Genomic DNA, 21,292 nt, shown 5'->3' on the forward strand with positions numbered 1-21,292 from the left:
GGCCTGTGTGATACAACCCATCACAGCTCCCAGAGTGCATTTCCTCTGCCTGTGCTCTGATGCTTCTCGTGGCCAGGCTGCATGCACACAGCCCTCACAGTCCAGCCTGCTCTGGCCAAACCCCCCTTTTTAGCCGGCACTTCCTGTTTCTTGCCGCTGTCTATAGTTGCCCCCCAGCTGCCCCTTAGGGAAGCTCCTGAGGTTCCCAGCTCCAGCTGCCCTCTCCTGTGCTCGGGTGCATTGACAGACTTGCTTGGCCCCTGGGCAAAGTGGGAGGAGGGTTGCACTCCCAGAAGGGGCTGGGGTAGCCCACCTTCAGTGGCGCCTGGACCCCTGCCCCCCCCACGCCATCTGGAGCATGTCATTCCGGCCTCCAGCGGCAATTTAAAGGGCCTGGGGCTCTGCCCGCCACCACTTGGAGCCCCAAGCCCCTTTGAATTTCTGGGCTGCTGGTCAGGTGCCTCCTCTGCGCCACCTCCCATCAGTGGGCCTGCGTGAGCCCTGATGGGGCTGGGGGGTGATGTCCAGTAAGTGTCGTACCATAGGGGTCAGTGTTCTGATTGTTTTAAGAGGTTTTCCCTGTGATGCTTTCGCCCGACGGATGAGAGTGCTGGCTGGAGAGTGGTGTGGTAACTCACCTGTCGGCAACGACGCTGTTCCCAGCCTGCGGGGAGACAGAGAGTGCAGATCCTGGCCTGCTTAGGCTGTCTGGCTTGCTGGGGTAGCAGGGGACTAGCACACCCTGGAAATACTCTGGCTAGAAGGGCGTGAGATCCAGGCCTCTGCCCCGGGGAGGTGATGGCTGAGAGCCAGGAGCCCAGAGGAGATGCCCTCCAGGGAGTAAGAGGATGTGGGTGGGCTCTTCCCTGGCAGGGCAGGTGGAGGGGTCTGTCACTCCAGGTGGGGGCAGCATTGGGAAGATCTGTTGCTCTGGGAGGTGGGGGGGGAGGCCTATAGGGGTATCAGTTGCTAAGGGGAGGGGCTGGGGTCAGGTGAGTTCCTGGGAGTAGGGGCCTGTGGAAGGAAGGGTGAGGTACTATGGGGCAGGGCAGGACCCCACTGGATTAGTTAGTAAGGGGTGAGGCAAGTGGGGCAGGTGCTAAGGGAGGGCCCAGAAGAGGGGAGTGAGTCCGTGGGGGTGGAGTGGGTGAGGGGTCAGTTGCTGGGGAGGGACCAGAAGGGGGGAGTGAGTCCGTGGGGTGGGGTCTGTAGCTCTGGGGGGAAGGGTCAGTCTTAGACAAGACTCCATTGATAGAGATTCCCTAGAACTCAGTCAGAAAGAGAAGAGGGGAGATGGTAAAGTACGGGCCAGATCAGATGAGAAACAGTCACATATACAAGAAGATCCACCGCATCAGTGAAGGGCAGACACGTAGACAGTGGTACTTTTTTAAGGTGCTTTTACACAAATGCTAGAAGTCTGTCTAGTAAGATGGGTGAACTGGAGTACCTCATATCAAAGGAGGAGATTGACATATTAGGCATCACAGAAACCTGGTGGAATGAGGACAATCAGTGGGACACAATCATACCGGGATATAAAATATATCGGAAAGACAGAACGGGTCGTGCAGGTGGCGGAGTGGTACTATATGTAAAAGATAATATAGACTCAAATGAAGTAAAAATCCTAAATGAATCAAATTGTTCCATAGAATCATTATGGATAACAATTCCTTCCTCTAATAGGACTATGGCACTAGGAATATATTATCGACCACCTAACCAGGACAGTGATAGTGATGCTGAGATGTTAAGGGAGATTAGAGAGGCTATCAAAATAAAAAATTCAGTAATAATAGAGGATTTCAATTATCCCCATGTTGACTGGGTACATGTCACCTCAGGACAGGATTCAGAGATAAAATTTCTTGATGCCTTAAATGACTGCTTCTTGGAGAAGCTGGTAAATGATCCCACAAGGGGAGAGTCAATTCTCAATCTAGTACTGACTGGAATGCAGGATCTGGTCCAAAAAGGAACTATTACAGGACCGCTTGGAAATAGTGACCATAATATAATGACATTTAATATTCCTGTGTTGGGAATAACACCGCAGCAGTCCAACACTCTGGCATTTAATTTCAAAAAGGGGAATTATACAAAAATGAGGAGGTTAGTGAAACAGAAATTAAAAGGTAGAGTAACTAAAGTAAAATCTGTGTAGGCTGCGTGGAAACTTTTCAAGGACACCATATTAGAGGCCCAACTTAAATGTATACCCCAAATTAAAAAACACAGTAAGAGACCTAAAAAAGAGCCACCATGGCTTAACAACCATGTAAAAGAGGCAGTGAGAGATTAAAGAGGCATCCTTTAAAAAGCGGAAGTCAAATCCTAGTGAGGAAAATAGAAAGGAACATAAACGCTGCCAAATTAAGTATAAAAATGTAATAAGAAAAGCCAAAAAAGATTTTGAGGAACAGTTAGCCATAAATTCAAAAAACAATAGTAAACTGTTTTTTAAGTATATTAGAAGCAGGAAGCCCGCTAAAAAAGCAGTGGGACCCCTGGACTAAAGAGATATAAAAGGAGCAATCAAGGAAGATGATGCCATTGCAGAGAAACTAACTGATTTCTTTGCTTCGGTCTTCACGGCTGAGGATATTACAGAGGTTCCCAAATCTGAGCCGTCCTTTGTAGGTGACAAATCTGAGGAACTGTCCCAGTTTGAAGTGTCAGTAGAAGAGGTTTTGGAACTAATTGATAAGCTAAACAGTAACAAGTCTCCAGTACCAGATGGCATTCACCCAAGGGTTCTGAAAGAACTCAAATGTGAAATTGCAGAGCTATTAATGGTGGTTTGTAACCTATCCTTTAAATCAGCTTCGGTACCCAATGACTGGAAGACAGCTAATATAACGCCAATATTTGAAAAGGGCTCTAGAGGAGACCCTGGCAATTACAGACCGGTAAGTCTAACGTCAGTACTGGGCAAATTAGTAGAAACAATAGTAAAGAATAAAATTGTCAGACATGTAGAAGAACATGATTTGTTGGGCAAAAGTCAGCATGGTTTCTGTAGAGGGAAGTCGTGTCTTACTAATTTATTAGAGTTCTTTGAAGGGGTTAACAAACATGCAGACAGGGGGGATCCAGTGGACATAATATACTTAGGTTTCCAGAAAGCCTTTGACAAGGTCCCTCACCAAAGGCTCTTATGTAAATTAGGTGGTCATGGGATAGGAGGGAAGATCCTTTCGTGGATTGGAAACTGGCTAAAAGACAGGAAACAAGGGGTTGGAATAAAAGGTAAATTTTCACAATGGAGGGGGGTAACTAGTGGTGTTCCCCAGGGGTCAGTCCTGGGACCGATCCTGTTCACCTTGTTCATCAGTGGTCTAGAGAAAGGGGTAAACAGTGAGGTGGCAAAGTTTGCAGATGATACCAGGCTGTTCAGGATAGTCAAAACCAAAGTAGATTGTGAAGAACTTCAAAAAGATCTCAGCAAACTGAGTGACTGGGCAGAAAAATGACAAATGAAATTTAATGTGGGTAAGTGTAAGGTAATGCGCATTGGGGAAAAATAACCCTAATTATACATACAATGTGATGGGGGCAAACTTAGCTCCAACAGATCAGGAAAGGGATCTTGGAATTATAGTGGATAGTTCTCTGAAAACATCCACGCAGTGTGCAGCGGCAGTCAGTAAAGCAAACAGGATGTTAGGAATTATTAAAAAAGGGATAGAAAGTAAGACTAAGAATATCATACTTCTCCTGTATAAATCTATGGTACGCCCACATCTTGAGTACTGCGTGCAGATGTGGTCTCCTCACCTCAAAAAAAATATACTGGTGTTAGAAAAAGTTCAGAAAAGGGCAACTAAAATGATGAAGGGTTTGGAATGGGTTCCATATGAGGAGAGGCTGGAGAGACTGGGACTTTTCAGTGTAGGAAAGAGGCGACTGAGGGGCGGTATGATAGAGGTATCTAAAATCATGAATGGTGTGGAGAAAGTGAATACAGAAAAGTTATTTACTTGTTTCCATAATATAAGAGCTAGAGGACACCAAATGAAATTAATGGGTAGTAAGTTCAAAACTAATAAAAGAAAAGTTTTCTTCACACAGCGCACAGTCAACCTGTGGAACTCCTTACCAGAGGAAAAAGCAGTTGAGTAGCACTGTAAAGACTACCAAAATGGTTTATTAGGTGAGCTTTCGTGGGACAGACCCACTTCTTCAGACCATAGCCAGACCAGACCAGACTCAATATTTAAGGCACAGAGAACCAAAAACAGTAAGCAAGGAGGACAAATCAGAAAAAGACAATCAAGGTGAGCAAATCAGAGAGTGGGGGGAAGGTCAAGAATTAGACTGAGCCAAGTATGCAGATGAGCCCCTACAGTGACTCAGAAAGTTGGGGCTCGTCTGCATACTTGGCTCAGTCTAATTCTTGACCTTCCCCCCCACCCCTCCACTCTCTGATTTGCTCACCTTGATTATCTTTTTCTGATTTGTCCTCCTTGTTCACTGTTTTTGGTTCTCTGTGCCTTAAATATTGAGTCTGTTCTGGTCTGGCTATGGTCTGAAGAGGTGGGTCTGTCCCACGAAAGCTCACCTAATAAACCATTTTGCTAGTCTTTAAAGTGCTACTTGACTGCTTTTTGTTTTGATAGTGTATAGACTAGCACGGCTCCCTCTCCGTTACTACTTACCAGAGGAGGCTGTGAAGGCCAGGACTATAACAGAGTTTAAAAAAGAGCTTGGTAAATTTTTGCAGGTTAGGTCCATAGATGGCTATTAGCAAGGGGTAAGGTATGGTGCCCCGAGCCTTTAGTCAAAGGCTGGAGATGGATGGCAGGAGACAAATCGCTTGATCATTGTATCGGGTTCACCTCCTCTGGGGCACCTGGCACTGGCCACTGTCGCCAGATAGGATACTGGGCTGGATGGACCTTTGGTCTGAGCCAGTATGGCCGTTCTTATGTTCTTATGTCAGTTGCTGGGGAGGGGCCAGAAGGGGGGGTGAGTCCGTGGGGATGGGGTCTGCAGCTGTGGGGGAGGGCTGGGGGGTGAGTCCGTGGGGGTGGGGTCTGTAGTTGTGGGGGGGTCAGTTGCTGGGGAGGGGCCAGAAGGGGGGGTGAGTCTGTGGGGGTGGGGTCTGCAGCTGTGGGGGACAGGTCAGTTGCTGGGGAGGGGCCAGAAGGGGGGGGTGAGTCCGTGGGGGAGGGGTCAGTTGCTGGGGAGGGGCTGGGGGCGGGTGAGTCCGTGGGGGGTGGGGTCTGTAGGTGTGGGGGAGGGGTCAGTTGCTGGGGAGGGCCGAGGGGTGAGTCCTTGGGGGGTGGGGTCTGTAGGTCTGGGGGTGGGGTCAGTTGCTGGGGAGGGGCCGGGGGGGTGAGTCCGTGGGGGTGGGGTCTGTAGGTGTGGGGGTGGGGTCAGTTGCTGGGGAGGGGCCGGGGGGGGTGAGTCCGGGGGGTGTGTGGTCTGTAGCTGTGGGGGCGGGGTCAGTTGCTGGGGAGGGGCCAGAAGGGGGGGTGAGTCCGTGGGGGTGGGGTCAGTTGCTGGGGAGGGGCCGGGGGGGGGTGAGTCCGGGGGGTGTGTGGTCTGTAGCTGTGGGGGCGGGGTCAGTTGCTGGGGAGGGGCCAGAAGGGGGGGTGAGTCCGTGGGGGTGGGGTCAGTTGCTGGGGAGGGGCCGGGGGCGGGTGAGTCCGGGGGGTGTGTGGTCTGTAGCTGTGGGGGCGGGGTCAGTTGCTGGGGAGGGGCCAGAAGGGGGGGGGTGAGTCCGTGGGGGAGGGGTCAGTTGCTGGGGAGGGGCCGGGGGCGGGTTAGTCCGGGGGGGGTGTGGTCTGTAGCTGTGGGGGCGGGGTCAATTGCTGGGGAGGGGCCAGAAGGGGGGGTGAGTCCGTGGGGGTGGGGTCTGCCGCTGTGAGGTGGAGTGCAGGGGGAGGGGTCAGTTGCTAGGGCGGGGCCCAGGAGGAGTCGGTAGCTAAGGGGCAGGGCGGGGTCAGGCGCTCAGGGGCGTGGCCGAGGGCGGAGCCTGTAGCTCCGGAGGGGGACGGGGCGGGGCCGGGCGGGAGAGCAGTTGCTAGGCGACGGCGCGCGGCTCCAGAGGGGGGTCGCGGCGCCGGTCCGGGCGGTTTCCGGTGCGGACCCCTCCCCGGCCGGAAGCCCCTCCCTGCGTGTGCGGGGGGCGGGGCCGGCGGCCGGGCCGGAGCGCGGTGGGATGGAGTGAGCGCGCGGGGCTGCGATGGAGGCAGCGCGGGGCGTCCTGCTGCTGCTGCTGCTCGGTGAGTGCGGGCGGCGGGTCCCGGCTGCGCTTGCCCGGCTCGGCTCGGCCCGGCCCGGCCCGGCCCGGTCCGGTCCGCGGGGAGGGGCTGGGTCTCGGGGGCGCCCCTTGGGGCGGAGCACGCGGCCGGGCCCCGCGGTGCTCGGTGTGCGGGCGCCCGGCGGGGGAGGCGCGTTCCGCTGGCGGGCGCTGAGCGCTGGCGACGCGCCTTGGGGCCAAGCCCCGTCCCCGGGAGCGGGGCAGCCTCTCAGCCCGCCCTTAGCCCGCTGTGGAGCTGAGCCTTCCCTCCCCGGGGCAGGGGCGCCGTGCGGAGCCCGGGGAGTAGCCGTGCCGGGTGTTCCCCGGCCCTGCGGGCTGCCCCAGGGCGGCAGTCGGGCGGTGCGGCTCTGAGGGGTTTGGACGTTTCCCAGAGCTCTGCGTTTGCTGCCCGGCTTGGTTTGCTTTCCGGAGCAGAGGGGCCCGCGCGCAGCACGTTGTGGGCCCCCCCCCCCCACCCCCGGTTTCAGTTTGGGAAGGGAACGCGAGAATGAGGAGCCCGGGGCTCTACTGGCTGCCAGCAGATCTAATTCCGCGCTGGTGAAGCTTAGTTACAACCGCAGCCCTGGTTTTGGAAAGGGAGGAAATTCAAAGTCTGTCATTGGAGGGGGGAAAAAATCAAAGCGTGAGCCTGGAAATACTTATTTATAAAGCATGTGGGGTTCCTGGCAGAGTACTTCCAGACTCTTCAATGCTTATGTTATTTGAATGACTCAGGCAGCAATTGTTTTTTTAATATTCACGGCACTCGAATGTGTGAGCTGAAGTCAAATTATTTATTTTAACACACTGTGCATTTGCATTAAAGAGAGTGAATACATTTTGGAGGGATATTTGCCAGCACTGATGATATAACTTATTTGCACTTTCCCACGAGGCTTTGGTAGCGTTAATCCAAAAGGTCCATTAAGGAAAGTAAGTAGTCCCAGGGTGAAAGGCAAAGTTCTGGCCTCTTAGAAAGTGGCTACGAGAAATCAGAGGCATAATTAGCCATTTTCTCTGTTGTAAAAGATTATTGGAATGGCCCTTCAAAAACCTGGGTTAAGTTCCATGTGCAATAAATATATTAACTACGTGAAAGCCCAAGTGTTAAAAAAGCACAGATGCTTCAAAGAGAACGTACAAAAGTTTAGGAAGTGCCAGAATTAAGGTTGCTTGTGAGGCTTAACTTGGCCCCTTTGTGCATTGGCATTGCAATTCTGTCTTTAATTACGTGATTGCAGACTGTTTTTTTCCACAGGATGGACTGTGCTCAGGGAATGAATTAGGGTTATGCATTGTGTAGTGAGGGAAACTTGCCTGTAGCAGCTCTGCTTCATTTGTTGCAGAATTTGGAAAGTATCTAGTGGGTGAGTGGGGGAGCTGCAGGAAGAGACAGGATGGTCTGAGGGTGAAGGTGAGGTGAGCACTGCCCTGGATTCTGCCCCTGCTCAGCCGCCGAGAGCCTGTATGATACCAGGCCAGTCACAAGCCAGAACTTTCACAGATGCCCGCGACGTGTGCCTCGTTTTCAGGGTATTGCTCTTGTGCTGTCCAGGGGCAGATTTGCAGAACTGCTGTAAGCACTTGCCGCCAGCTGGAAGCCGTGGGGGCTGGATTCTGAACAAACAAAATACTGCTCTGGAAAATCCGTGCTTGGGTGTGTCAAATTGGACACCCATGTTAGTGGGATATGTATGACCCGTCTCTCTGTGCCTCTGCTTCCTCTCCTGTAAAATGGGTATAATTATAGCTCCATCTCACAAGGGTGTTGTGGAGGCTCTTTGAGAAGCATTTAGGTAGTGTGACGATAAACACCATAGAAAAAACCTGGAGGAGATTAATCTGTATCAGCAGGGTTTCAATAGTGAGCCTGGGGCCGCTCAAGTCAGCACCATCCACCCTGTGTGCTGACCATGCCATTGCATCATCATACGTACTCTAGTCCTGCAGGAATTCTGCGATGGTTGTATTTGGACTGTTGTGAAATGGCAGAATTCCCCCAGGACTGATGCGTGTGAGGCAGTGTACGTGGGCAGCCTTAATCTGGACATTGCCAAACGTTCAAAAACTTTTTTTTAACTGTTAATGGAAGAAACAAGGATAGGTTTGAAAGCAGATTATGTTTGTGTGAAGGACGATGTCCAGTTACATTAGGTAGTTTAGTTATAATCCCTCCTGCTTCAGAGCATAGGCGAGACTCTAAACTATGGGGCACAGAAGATGTTTCCTCTGTACACAGGATGTTCTACAGTTACCCACTTGGAGGGCATTTTTGTCCTTCCCTCTGAAGCAGTGGCTCTCAACCAGGAGTCTTGGGCAATTGGGTGTGGGGGGGGCACTGCAACAGGTTTGAGGGGCACTGGCAAGCAGGGCCAGCATTCGGCCCCTTGGGACCCAGGCAGAAAGACGGAGCCCCATGGCATAGGGTGGAAACCTGAGCAATGTAGCATCACAGGGCCCTCCGTGTCATGGAGTCCCAGACAGCTGCCAGGTTTGGTACCCCCTAGCACTGGCCTTGTCTTTTATGTGCAGCGTACGAGTCGTGGTGGGCTGAGGAGCTTGTGTAGCATGTTGGGGGTGCATCAGAAAGGCACAGGGTGAGAACCCCTGTTCTTAAAGCATTGGGTGAGACAGGGCAGGATGGACCCTGGTCTGATCTGGCAGTGCCGTCTTTCCACATTGACTGGTAATTAAGAGCTGATGAACGCTCCATTGTGTAAAAATAGGAGCAGCTAGACCTGAGTAGAGAAACCAGAAGCTGGAGCCCTAGGGAATGTCGGGACTCCAGCCATCAGGGATAATGCATTTTAACCGCCAATGCTTTTAAATACTTAATAGGAAAAGTTTAGTAACCACCTCCTGTTGCTGGTTTTCAATATTATTTTGCAAGCTGCTATTTACATTCTTCTGGTAAGTAGCTAATACAGCATGGGGCTGCCGTAAGTAGCCCAAGTATTTACATTCTCAGCTGTTCCTTAAAGTAGGGACGGGATGCGTGTGCAGCAGGATAACTGCGAGGGGAGTGCAGTGAATTAGCTCGGCCCACTGGTTAAATGACAGTTCAGCACTGTGGGCATTAGGAGTGGAAAACCAGAGGCTGTTGAATAAACCAGCCCTTCTCTGGGCCCAGGCTGGAGTATATTGCCTGCTGGCTAGTGAAAAGTGCATTCCTTGCGTGGTAGTCCCTTTGTTATCTGGCAAGGAAGGCACTGGGTCTGTGTTCGATCAGCAGTGCACCCATCATGCTCCTGGGCCCTGTACCTATAGTAAAAAGATTGATATTAAACTGCCTGCCACTGTAATACACTTAAGTGCAAGGTGGAGAAAAATGGGTGTGTGTTTTTTTAATCAAATTTATGTAAATTGGATTTGGTTTTTTTATACAGCCATCAATAGAATACTAAATGTCTTATTTAAAAATAACAGCTATAGTTACACCTCATCACAAACATGCTACACACACACTTCCAGTCTCCTAAAAATGAATTAATGGCTCTAGTCTGTCCAGTCTAACTACCAGCTTTGGCTTCTTGAAAGTTCTGGGCTTTCAATTTCTCTTTCTCAGCTGACTAAGTAGTAACACCAGCAAAGAAAGATGCAGCCTGGATCGGGTTGTTTTTGTTCTGTGCTTAGGTGGTGGTGGACCTCGGCCAAATACGGCGCAGGAGCTAATTAAGAGAAGTGAGATAATGTATAAAAAAGGACTGAGGCAGCATAAGACAAGAACAATAGAGTAGACTGGAAAGAAAAAGGGGAAGATGTTATTCAGTGCACACACAGCTTCCTAGAGTCCCTCATGCTTTTGCCACCAAAAACTTGTCTTGGCTTCTGGGCATAAGCGAGACCCCTGCTGGGAGTATTTTGAAGAAATCTGTTCTCAGGGTAAAAAAGGAAAAGGTGTTAAATGTAAGCGGTGCAGGAAGGTGATGCAGCACCTAGTTGCAAGAATGAAAAATGAGGAAAACTGTTTATGGGGAGAAAATGATGTGGATATGGGTGGAAAAACTGTGTGGATGAACTGGTTAGTAACTGGAATAATTCACTTTACAATGTAACAAACCAAACCAGCAGTCATGTAGCACTTCAAAGACTAACAAAATAATTTATTAGATGATGAGCTTTTGTGGGACTGAAAGCTCATCACCCAATTAATCATTTTGTTAGTCTTTAAAGTGCTACGTGACTGCTGGTTTGTTAGAATGCAGAGTAACATGGCTACCTCTCGGTTACTTTGCAATGTGTCCTTCTTCAAGATCTCACTCTGTGGCCTTTAGTATAAGTGCAATTTGATATGTAAATTCCCGAGCTGTTTCCTGAATTGGATGTTGCTAGAAAAATTTTGCTTAGCTAATCCTTATGGCTTGTTTAATTAGTTAACTAGGTTTAGAGTCTGTCACTCAAGTATACAGTACAGGAAGCTGCAGTAAGAGAAATCTAGAGTTGCCAGTTGCTGCTGTCATTTTCTTGTTTTATATTACATAATACATGCCCATTATTTTGGAACAACCTGGCCACAGTCCAACAGACCATAATGGAGATGCCATATGTCTATTCGCTATTTTATTTCAGCATAATGCAGCTGTTCTAAGGGATCCCCATTCTGTACTTGTTTTCTCTTAATGCAGAAGTGCTTGTGAGTTCAATGGGATTTACTCCAGGATTAAACGCTCTCTAAGCGCAGTCAGTCTTAGCTTTTTTGCTAACTTGTTTTAAATCAATGATTTTTCTTTGGTGTGATTTAAATCCGGGATTTAAATTGCCTTGCTTTAAGTCAGTCCACCCCGTCCAAGCACTCTCTCAGAAGCAAACATGTCACAGCTCAAATATGTATTTACATTTAGCAGGAGGAATTGAACAGAATTATTAAGGATCTGTGGTAAACAGGTCCCTAAAAGATTAACCCAGCACTTGCTGTGCTGGAGCTCCATGCATTGCAGAGACCTCGATGAATGGAAGTGTTCTGGATGTGGGGCCTCAGAAAGCAGCAACTTCATGTTGCCACAAAGTTGGGTTTTATTAGTAGTGTGAGGCACACATTAACAATGCAAAAATACTATGCCCGCAGTGGTAAGATTATGCAGTTAAAATCAAACACAGCACTGCAACAGTGAAGTCAGCAGCAGCCTTGCAGTGGTACCGTAAGGCATGCTGTATGTTTTCAGGTATGTGCTTCACAGCATAAAGAAAAATGTGCTTATGTATTCAGCAGGAAACCTAGAAATTGCAGCTTTGTATAAGTTAGTCTTCCTGCTGGGATCTGGGCTCTCGCACTCACTGGCTTCGCTGGGACTTAACGGCCTGTTTAGCATTACATTACCGTAGAGGGGTTTTGCATTTCAGTTACTTGTTTTCATTGATGATTAAGGGCAGCAGGGACTGTAGTGATCTGCTCTGCCCCCTGTGACATGCAGGCCACAGCACTTCACTGTGGCAGTCCCTAAACTTGTAGTGAAGGCTGCGTACGTTGGCTGATCTAGAGTTTGCTCCTGTGGTGCAGCTTGTGGTGTTACCTGGCCACACTAGGGGAGCAGACTGGGCCATCTGTGCTGGTGGCTGTCATGGGGGGAACATCCGTTGCACAGGGCAGGACCTAGCTCTGTCCTTGACATTGATCCAGGACCAGTCCTTGACTTGAGGCCAGCTTATGCTGAGGAGGGAGTACTTATGATGTCGGTAAGGAGAGGAGCTTCATTAGGCTCTGCTAAGTCTTAGCTGAATGCTGGCAAGGGGGTTAGCTGTCCTAACCTACTCAGTAAAAGTACAGGTTGGGGCAGTTTAGCTCCATCCAGCCAAGCTCTTAACCGTGTGGAAATAAGAAGAGGGAAGACACGGGCATTCCTTACCATGCCTGCATCACCTTCGGCGCTGTTCGACGGCTTTCGGCCCCATGTCTGAGACCCCCAAAGGAAGCATGCGCCCAGCTTCCTCAAACGTGTGCTGCCCAGCAGGGGCTTAGCAGGGCTAGACGGATCCATGGTCTGAGTGTCACGCAATCCTGTGCATCGTTACTCTGCTTTCATGCTGCAAAGGTTTTATGTGAGCCTTTAACGCTTCTGCTGACGAGCCAGGCTGTGCAGCAAAGCCCTCTCGGATGCTCATCCTCAGTGGATAGGTGACAGAAGGGCTCACCACAAGTGCAGTGTCTTAGCACTCACACCCTTGGGTGTAACACGCCGTGGCTTGGTCAGCAGTGGGTCAGTGGTGATCGTGACTCCTGGACCCTGTCCCTGGCCTGAGAGAGGGCTGTGGGTAATCCTGGCTAGGGACAGAATAATCCAGATGGGCTTAGTTCCTCTGGAAGGCAGTGTGGTGCAGCAGGTGAGACTGTTACTTGGTGTGTTGGGAAAAACTTCCTAAGGCTAAGGATGGATAAGCACTGGAAGAGGTTACCACGGAGACAGGGAAGTCACCATGACTGGTGGCTTCTAAGAGGAGCTTGGACAAATACCCATCGGGGTGGTCTGCGTTTGCCTGGACCTGCCTACTGCACGTGGTCTGGTCAAGATGACGTCTCGATTCCTTCCAGCCCTACCCTTGTGAGAGTCGGTTTGAGACCTGGGTTGTGGACTGGAAATGATCTCACATTAGTGCTCTGCTGACTTCTTTTTAAAGCGGCATTTAGCAGCATTTCTGTCTGCTGGGTGCTGCTGACTAGAGCCGCGGCTGCACCAGAGGGAGTAAATTGCTTGGGAATTAAAATAGTTGGAAGAGGTGAGCTCTGCATGCTCCGTTCGATGGCATTGACGCCCCAGACTTGCTTTGCCACTGTTTCTAAAAAGTTGGAAAAGGCTCTGCGGAGGCTCTTGATGTACAAGTGGTATTTTAATCAGTACAGCAGAGCAACAGTTTGGCCAAAGGCTGGGCCCCAGGGGTGGGCAAGCTTTATGCAAAAGGATTTAAACTTCATGCAGCACAAACCAAATATTGGCCTAAGGGGGGTCGTGTTTGTAATGTCTGTTGTTCTCGCTGTACCGTTTGTCACCAAACCACCCTGCAAACTTGAAGTAATGCTCAGTGGTTGCATTGTGTGATTTGGCTCATGCCATTGAAACCTTTTACGTTGTGAAAATTGGATGGAAAGCTGCTGGTAAACTGAGCGCCGCGTAACACAGCCTTTCCTATGGATCTGGGGCCGGCTCCCCTAGAATCCAGTGGACTGGGGTATAAATTTAGGCCTTTGTTCTACTCTTGCTGTAGCTGATCCCTGCCCCCACCCCTGTGATGTCGTGGGAGGTTTGCCCAAACCTCAAGTGTTGCATTTAGTCCTTATATATCGACTGCACTTTACCCACCGTTTATTTATTCAGCACCTTATTGTCCTGCTTGGCACTGCGTAGGTGGAAGTGTTTTGCTGGCATTGGTGTTTCGTCTGTCCTTTGCTTGTCCTTATCTTTCCTTCACTTCTCATCTTCTTCTCCTTCCCCACTGCACCTCCCCGTTTCTCTCCCTGTTCCCTTTCTTCCTGCTCCCTTCCTGTGCTCACATGATCTGTTATCAGGCTTCAGCACTCTGGAAGTTGCTGCTGCAGAGGAGGAGGTCCGGGTGCTGGCCTGGCGGAGGGGGGGTTGTGATGGAGATGAGGGGAGGGAGTTTCTGCCCCTCTGAGCCACTATGTCGGCGTGTCTGTAGATGGGGAGAGGCGGTGCTGAACGGAGGGGAGGAACACTTTGGATGCTGTCCGTGCAGCCAGGAGGCCCAGAGGCAGGCCTTGTGAATTGAAAGCACAGCCTCTTGCTGTGGGCTCACCATGTGGGTCTGAGTGCCTCCTATCCCTCCTGGTTTAAACTTGCTTCTCCAGTGAAGTCAGTCAGGGAACGCTCGCCACAGGTAAACATTCTGGGTCAAAACCAAAGCTGTAAATCCACTGGTGTGTAAATCCTTCCCCATGGTATTTCAGCAGCCAAAAGCGCACATCTACCTGGCAGAGAGCCCCTAACCGTCTCTCAAAAGCAAGTGGCAGGCCCCAAAGCAGGGGTCTCAAGCTCGCAGGATGGGGCTGAGAATCGGTGTGAATGTTCCCCCATAGTGTTGGGCCCTGAGAGCCCTGCCTGTCGGGGTGTCTGAGCCAAGGCTCCAGCCCATCCACGTTTAGCTCCTTGGCATGAGCCCGAGTCAGTGCGCCTGGGCTGTGACTGTCTGCCTTGGGGTGCCTTTTCTGGGGCACCCAGTGGGGTGGCAGCCCTGATGTGCCAAGCGGGGGTGACGGACAGTGAGGAGGACATGTGAGAGGAAGGACAAGGGTCTCTGTGTGACGATCGCAGAGGGGGGCTTCCAGGGTAAAAATCAGAGCCACGTTAGAAGTAGTGACATGGCGATTTGCAGCCATCGGTGTCGACGAGCGCTCCAGCGGGGCCTGAGCGAGCTTGGCTTTTTCCCGCGTGCTCCACTTCTCCTGGCCTCCCGCTGGCTGGGGCTGTCCATGTCGGCTGCGTGGCTTGTCTCTCGCAGCGAGAGCGGCGGGGCCGAGCCTGGGGCGGGCTCGAGCACATAGCCTTTCTCACCGTAAGGTGCGAGGTCTGGTTTGCTCCTGGCCTTGGCTGCTCGACCCCCAGCTCCCTCGAGCTCTGTCGGCCATCTTTGTGCCGTGCCGGAGCCGGGGCACTCTGCCTGGGAAAGGCAGCGGGCGGAGAGAAGCTCATGAGCTTGTTGCGACGAGCTGCTGCCCTCTGCCATCCAGCACGAGGCCTCCTGTGTTAGGGACTGAAAGTGCCCTGTGTCCCCCTCCCTGAGGACGCTTGCAGCGCGCCCCCATGTTCCCCTTCGGCCCGGTGTCGTCCCTCGCTGCGGCTCTCTCCCTAGCCGGTTCCCTCTCCGCTGCCCCCTTGCCACGGCCAGAGTGGAACGGTGCCAGTACCCTGGCTGGTAAGAGCCTCTCTGGGCAGACCCTGGCCAAAGGCGCTGCCCTGCGGGATGAATAGGGACAGGGAGCTCCTCCGTCCTCCCTGCAGGTATCTGTTCCCAGGCAGCCTCCCTTCCCTCTGCCTGGTATGCCTGTGGTGGGGAAGCCTCTCCGGCCTCCTGTGCGGGCAGCTGTGGGCGTACGTTTTACCCTCTCACCTGGCTCTCCACTGGTGGTGTCAGATAATCGGCTCTTCTCACGCTGCCGTTCGGAAACGCGCACGCAGGGGTGTTTTCCTCTCGCCTGTTCCCGGGAGAGGACATGCTTTGCGTGCAGCAGGCCTGCACCGCTCCTGCAGCGGAGTGCGGTGTTTTCCGAGAGCTGCGTGTGTCGGAGGGGGTGACGCTGCCTGTCTGAGGGCATGCTCTCCAGGTCGTCGACTGAACTCTTCACGTGAGCCTCCGGAGCTGTGATGGGGCGCTGTTACTGGCCTGCAAGCAGCCCCAGTGTGGAGGCAGAGTGCACAAAATGCAGCCTTTGTTGAACTAATTAGCGCTGGAGTAGCCGAGTGGCTCGCCGCAGCCTGGGAATCTGGTTTTAGGGCTCCGAGCCCGGCGAAGCTCAGACGGCGCTCTCCCAGCCGTACTCCTGAGAACAGAAGGACGGCTGTGCTGGGTCAGGCCATGACCCAATATTCTCTTTCCCCCCAGTGACCAGTGCCAGACGCTTCGCAGGGAATGTATTGTGTGAACCACACTCCACGCTCCAGTCCCAGCCTCTGTCAGTCAGGGACATAGGGCCTCCTGGAGCATGAGGTTGCACCCCTGACAGCCTCGACTAATAAGGTCCCTGAGTGGCTAACCTTCAGGATGGCAGTTCCCAGCCTTTCCCTTCTGTGCACGACTACATAGTGATTGAAAGTTTTTTGGAGACCACCACGTAATCAAGCCAGGCCTGGCCTTCCCCCAGGGCTTCCCAGCTCGCCTCCCCTCGCCTTGGCAAAGTCCCTGCAGAACAGGGACGGGGTTATCTTTTTTCCTGTGGACCACCTGCAATACCTTGGTGGAGCTGCAGCAGTCATGGGCCCTGGTTGGAACACTGTTCCAGGAAGCATTTGATTGGCTTCTGAACCCAGTGATACTTTTGGCTTTTCAGCTTGAGGGGCGCGTTCCTGGCAGTGAGTTCTGGAGGCCAGCGGTGGGTTGAGTGAGGGAACACTTCCTCCTCTTGTTTTCAGACAGCAGCTGGTAGTTTAGTTGGGTTCATGGGTTACGTAAAGGAGTAAATAGCACTTTCCTAGTCACTGTCTCCACATTTTTCACGATTTCATAGACATTCACCATATTCCCCCATAGTCATCTCTCTTCCAAGCTGTACATCTCTTTTTAATCTCGCTTCGTACAGCAGCTGCTCCATACCCCTCATCCTTTTTTATTGCTGTTCTCTGTACCTTTTACCATTCTGATACCATTTTTGTGACTGCCCAGCACTGCAGGCAGTAGTCAAGGTATGAGCAGGGGGGTAACATGGATTTTTGTCATGGCCTTATTTTCTGATTTATCTATATTTTTTTCTAATGGTTTTGACATTGTTAGCTTTTTTGCTGGCCACTCCATATTGGCCAGGTGTTTTCAGAGAACACCAATCCACAATGAGTCCAAGATTTTTCTTCCATGGTAACAGATAGCTTTGACCCCATTATTTTGTACAGGTAGTTGGGAGCATTTTTTCCCAATGTGCATTATTTTGCATTTATCAATATTAAATTTAATTTGCCATTTTGATGCCCTTTCATCCAGTGTTACTAGATCCTTTTGTAACTCTTCGCAGTCTGCTTTGGATTTATTGGAATAATTTTGTGCCACCTGCAAACTTTGCCACGTCACTGTTTGCTCCTTTTCCTAGATCATTTAATATTATCTTGAACAGCACCAGTCCCCACACAGCTTCCTGGGGAACTCTATTTACATGTCTCCAGCCTGAAAACTGATAATTTCTTTTTCCTTCCCTTTGTTTCCTTTGTTTTAACCAGTGACTGATCCATGAGAGGACCTTTTCTCGTATCCTATGACCGCTTACTTTGCTGAAGAGCCTGTGCTGAGGGTCTTGGTCAAAGGCTTTCTGGAAGTCCTGGCATGCTATGTTGATGAGAGTTCCTCATCCATGTATTTGCTGATCTCCCTCAAACAGTTCTAGTAGATTAGTGAGGCGTGGTTTCCCTTCAAGAGAGCTGTGTTGGCTCTTCCTTTCTTGACAGTCTCATGCAAAGTCTCTGACATACAGCCCTCAGTGTTTCATCAACTTGTTCACAAATCTTGTTCTGTCTTAAGCACAGCTCTGCTGCCTTTCCTGGCTGGACTTCTGCCCTCAGTTTGGGCCAGTGAGGACAGTTATTGGTGCTTTTGTGTTGCTCTGCTAAAGCTCCGTTTCAGATGTTTGTCTGTGTGCTGCCTGTCCACTAGCTGCAGTGGTGGTGAAGTTAACCCCTGTGCATGCGGGAAGCCATTGCACCTTTAGATCCAGGTTTCAGCTGTACTGTTAGAAAGACTGACCTTAAGTGTAGCATTTATGTGGCGATGGTTGGTCTCACAGGCCACAGATGACGGGTTTCTTCCTTGTTCCTTTCCTGAGCGAAGAGCTGAACATAGGGCTCGGTATAAAGGAACTGTCATTTTGGAAGCAGTGCTGGTTCTACCCAATTTACACAGATCTTTTCACCTCTCTTGTCTCTTTCAGCTTCGCCCTTGCACTCTTAGTCACTGGCACAACCTGTTTCTGACCCACCAGTCCGTCCTCTTGGATTTGGTCTTGTAGAGATGTTCCCATAAAAGACCTTTTATTTGGCATGCTGGGAAACTAAAAATGCCAGTTAACTAAGAGGGCGGAGGATGGGGCCAGGGTGTGGGAGGGGCTGTAGGGCAGAGGCTCCAGGAGGGGACCTGGGTCCTGCAGGACGTTGGGGTGTGGGAGGGGCTTGAGGTGCCCCAGGGCATCTGGCAGACTGCAAGCAGGCAGGCTACCTCTGTCACAAGGCACTGCTGCCTGCAGCTCCCAGCACCACGGAGTCGGTGCTCAGAGCGGGACCGGCGGTGGCAACAGCGTGCCTGCAGAGTGCTCCGCTGTGCCTGCACCAGCAGCAGCGGGGAGTGGGGTGTTAATTCTCCCCCACCCAGAAGCCCCTGCCCCTCCTGCACTCCAGCCCTTGCCCCAAGGCTCCTCCCGGATGCAGACTCCTTTCCAGAGCGCGCCCTGCAGCCCCTCCCGCGTCCTAGCCCCTGCTGGCCCTGCGCCACCTGCAGAATAAACTGGACTTTCTCTGCAGGCTAGAAATGCCAGTTGACCGAGCTTGTCCGTTGGTGATACGCCAATGCAAGGGCTTTGACCGTGCCATCTTTCCCACCGTGGCGGGGCTCTTGTCTGCCAGCTATGAGCCGACCCATAAAGTAGCACGCATCGGGAAGGAAAAGTGGACCAAGTCAATTTCTTCTGTAAATTTTCCAGTGTCCAAGACCCTCTCTGACCCCGGGGTGAATTGCCTTTCCGGTGAGGGCACCCACAAGGTGAGTCATCACTGCCCGGGGTCGTGCTTCATGAAGGAGAGGTTTTCCCCCCTTAATTTAATGTCTTGGTGCTGCTTAGCTGAATACAGGCATTTCCTTGTGGCTAAAGACCAGGAGGAAGTGTTCTCCGGTGTGGCTAGAAGAAGGCTGATGCGTGTCTGTTCCACCCCCACTCTCTGTTTTACGGGACTTGTCTTAGTCTTAGATTCCCCAGTCATTGAGATCGTACCGTGAAAACAGGCCAGAGAAGTGCCTGAGCTAATTCCTGCGGTAGTGTGCTTAGAAAACCCCTCTCTTTGGACATTAAAGCCATCGGCGACAGAGACTCCTCTGCGACTCTTGGTAAATTGTTTCAGTGGATAATTACCCACTGTTAAAAATGTGGCCCTTTGTTTCTGGTCCAGTGTCCTGGATCAGTTTCTGGCTCTTGGAATTTTCCCTTACTCTACTAGATTGAGGACCCAGAGTCAAAGGTGTTCTCTGTCATGTACAGGCTTTGTAGCACCTGCTCAGATGGATAAGCGGAGCTCAGATCCCGCCGGGGCTCCGAGTAATTGTTCTGCTCACAACTCTGCTGCAGCAAAATTAAAAAATAAATCAACCCCATGCTGTGAGCTGATGAGCCTCTACTTCTGGCTTTGCAACTGCATGGAGCCAACCGCCATTCAAGAGCTGAGCTACAGATTATCTGAACAAGGAGCTCAACGGAGCAGTATTCAGTCCCTCGCCACAGCTGAGGAACGAGTTTTCCAAGACCAGGAAAAATCAAACCTGCTGCCTCCTAGAAACCTGTCTAAAGAAGGGGTATTGGTGATGGCACACGAGTCGCTGCCCATCGCAAATAAAGGCTCTCATTTTCAGTGTTAGGCGCAAGTACCCTGAATTGAAGTAAAGTGTTGGGACAAGCACTGAAGAGGCAATGGATGGAAGCAAGTATGAAATGGGGAATCGTGTTCATTTCTTCAGGAATTTTAAGGCAAATGAATAACTATAACGTTGCATCTCGATCTACTTTTATAGCCTTACATTGTATTGTCAGTCAACATTTTAAACACAAGCTAAGCCATACGTGAAGCTGCTGCCTGTCAGATTGGCCTAGTTGTGAATAACAAGAACTGATTCAGGACATGGCATGTTGCCACTTTCTAGGAGTGCAGCCCCCAGTGCGGAGTTGTCTTCCTACTCGGTCTTGTACAGCCGGGGTACGAAACCTGCCAGCACGTTTTGTGAGTGCTTGCCAGCTCAGCCCTGCTTGATCCTTGCTGGACAAAGCAGAGACTACAGGTCCTGGGGCAGTGCTTTAGGTGAATGAAGCAGGTGGGTAAAGGGAAAAACTGGCTCTAGACAGGGTCTGAGGCTTGGCGTGTTAGCACTACACGATACCAGGCTGTGCATCGGTGGAGCTCGCAGATCACCAGAGCGTTAGAGCAGTGTCCGGTGGGTTTCTGATGGCGAAGTTGGCATAAAGGCCATAAAACACATTTTCCACCACAGGGTCTGAAGCAGAAACAACGCTTCCTTATCCCCAACCTGCTGCTCCTTCTAGGGCCAGCTCCGTTGGCGGTGGTTCTGGCTAATGTGGAGGGTAACTGGGCTTTGTCCTAGCCTGTGTGCTGAGCTCGTCCTCAGGAGTGGAGCCCTCGCACCGCAGCTGTGACCTGCAGGTTTCACTACAAAGTGTGTTGGTTACTCCTTCTTTTGGGTATTCGGCACCATCTCCACACGCAGGTTTCCCCGGCAGGCTGTGTGGCGGTGCAACGTCAGCGGTATGCCTGGCGGTTCTGTGTGGCGTGAGCCCCTGCGTTGCTTGTGAAACGTGGCTGGGCGGGCAGGTATTCCAGGGTTCCCACACTGCTCTCAGCCTGGCTGGCTTTCTCCCACCGTCCATTGGGAGAAGAGGGGCTCGGATGACAGAGCACAGCAAGCGGCCCAGGTCGGTTCCAGACTCGCCTCCAGCCACGTGGAGGAAGCCTGGCGGGACACTGCCCTACGCTACAGCAGGATGTTGGGAGTTACTCAGGGACCCAGCTGTGTTATGGGCACATCTGCTGAAAGGTGTGGGATGGGAGCCCAGGGCTGGGGCTCAGAAGGCCAGCTTCGGTTCCCTGCTCCGCACCGTGTCTGTGGGCAGGTCACTTGGTGTATGTCGACACTGCACTGTGAGCTGAGGCGCCAGCCTCCCTCCGCCCCCCCATCACGCTGACTCAGCAGTGCAGGCCGCCTGCTTTGTTGTGTAGACACTGTCTCCACTGTCTGAGGTCCTGGGGGTCCTCCGAGAAGCATCCCATCACCCCCTGGGCCAAATTCCTTTGGCCTTTCTAGGCCAAGAATTTTGAATCTGCCCTTCCACAGGCTTCTGACCAGAGCACTGCATGTGTACCGGCACAGCCTGCTGTGTTTGCCGTGGTGGCTGAGCAGAGCAAGGCTTTTACGAGTCCCGCCGCTCCGTGGGCACCGGCGCACAGCCAACTTCCGGTGCCTCCGGGTAGGAGGCCAGCGCACGTGCGGGCTGTAGTTAGCGTGCCGGGAATGGCCGCTCATCCGGCAAAGAGCAAAGCAGCCGGCAGGCTTGGAAGTTTACTGGACCTGTGACTGGTACGGAGAGTGGGATAAGTAACTGGTTAGCGAGGGCTGGGAAATCTG

General features: G+C 51.8%; 1 protein-coding gene across 1 annotated transcript in view; it reads left to right on the top strand.

Moving 5' to 3' along the window:
• Positions 1-6,137: 6,137 nt before the first annotated feature.
• The window catches only part of PTK7 (protein tyrosine kinase 7 (inactive)), a 96,003-nt gene continuing 80,848 nt past the window's right edge, over positions 6,138-21,292 (top strand). Inside the window, exon 1 of the mRNA XM_074989275.1 lies at positions 6,138-6,233. Coding sequence (XP_074845376.1) covers positions 6,194-6,233 — 40 coding nt within the window. The 5' untranslated portion in view covers positions 6,138-6,193. The remainder of the gene's footprint in view (positions 6,234-21,292) is intronic.

Source organism: Carettochelys insculpta, chromosome 3 (genome assembly GCF_033958435.1).
Source record: "Carettochelys insculpta isolate YL-2023 chromosome 3, ASM3395843v1, whole genome shotgun sequence".
NCBI lineage: Eukaryota > Metazoa > Chordata > Testudines > Carettochelyidae > Carettochelys > Carettochelys insculpta.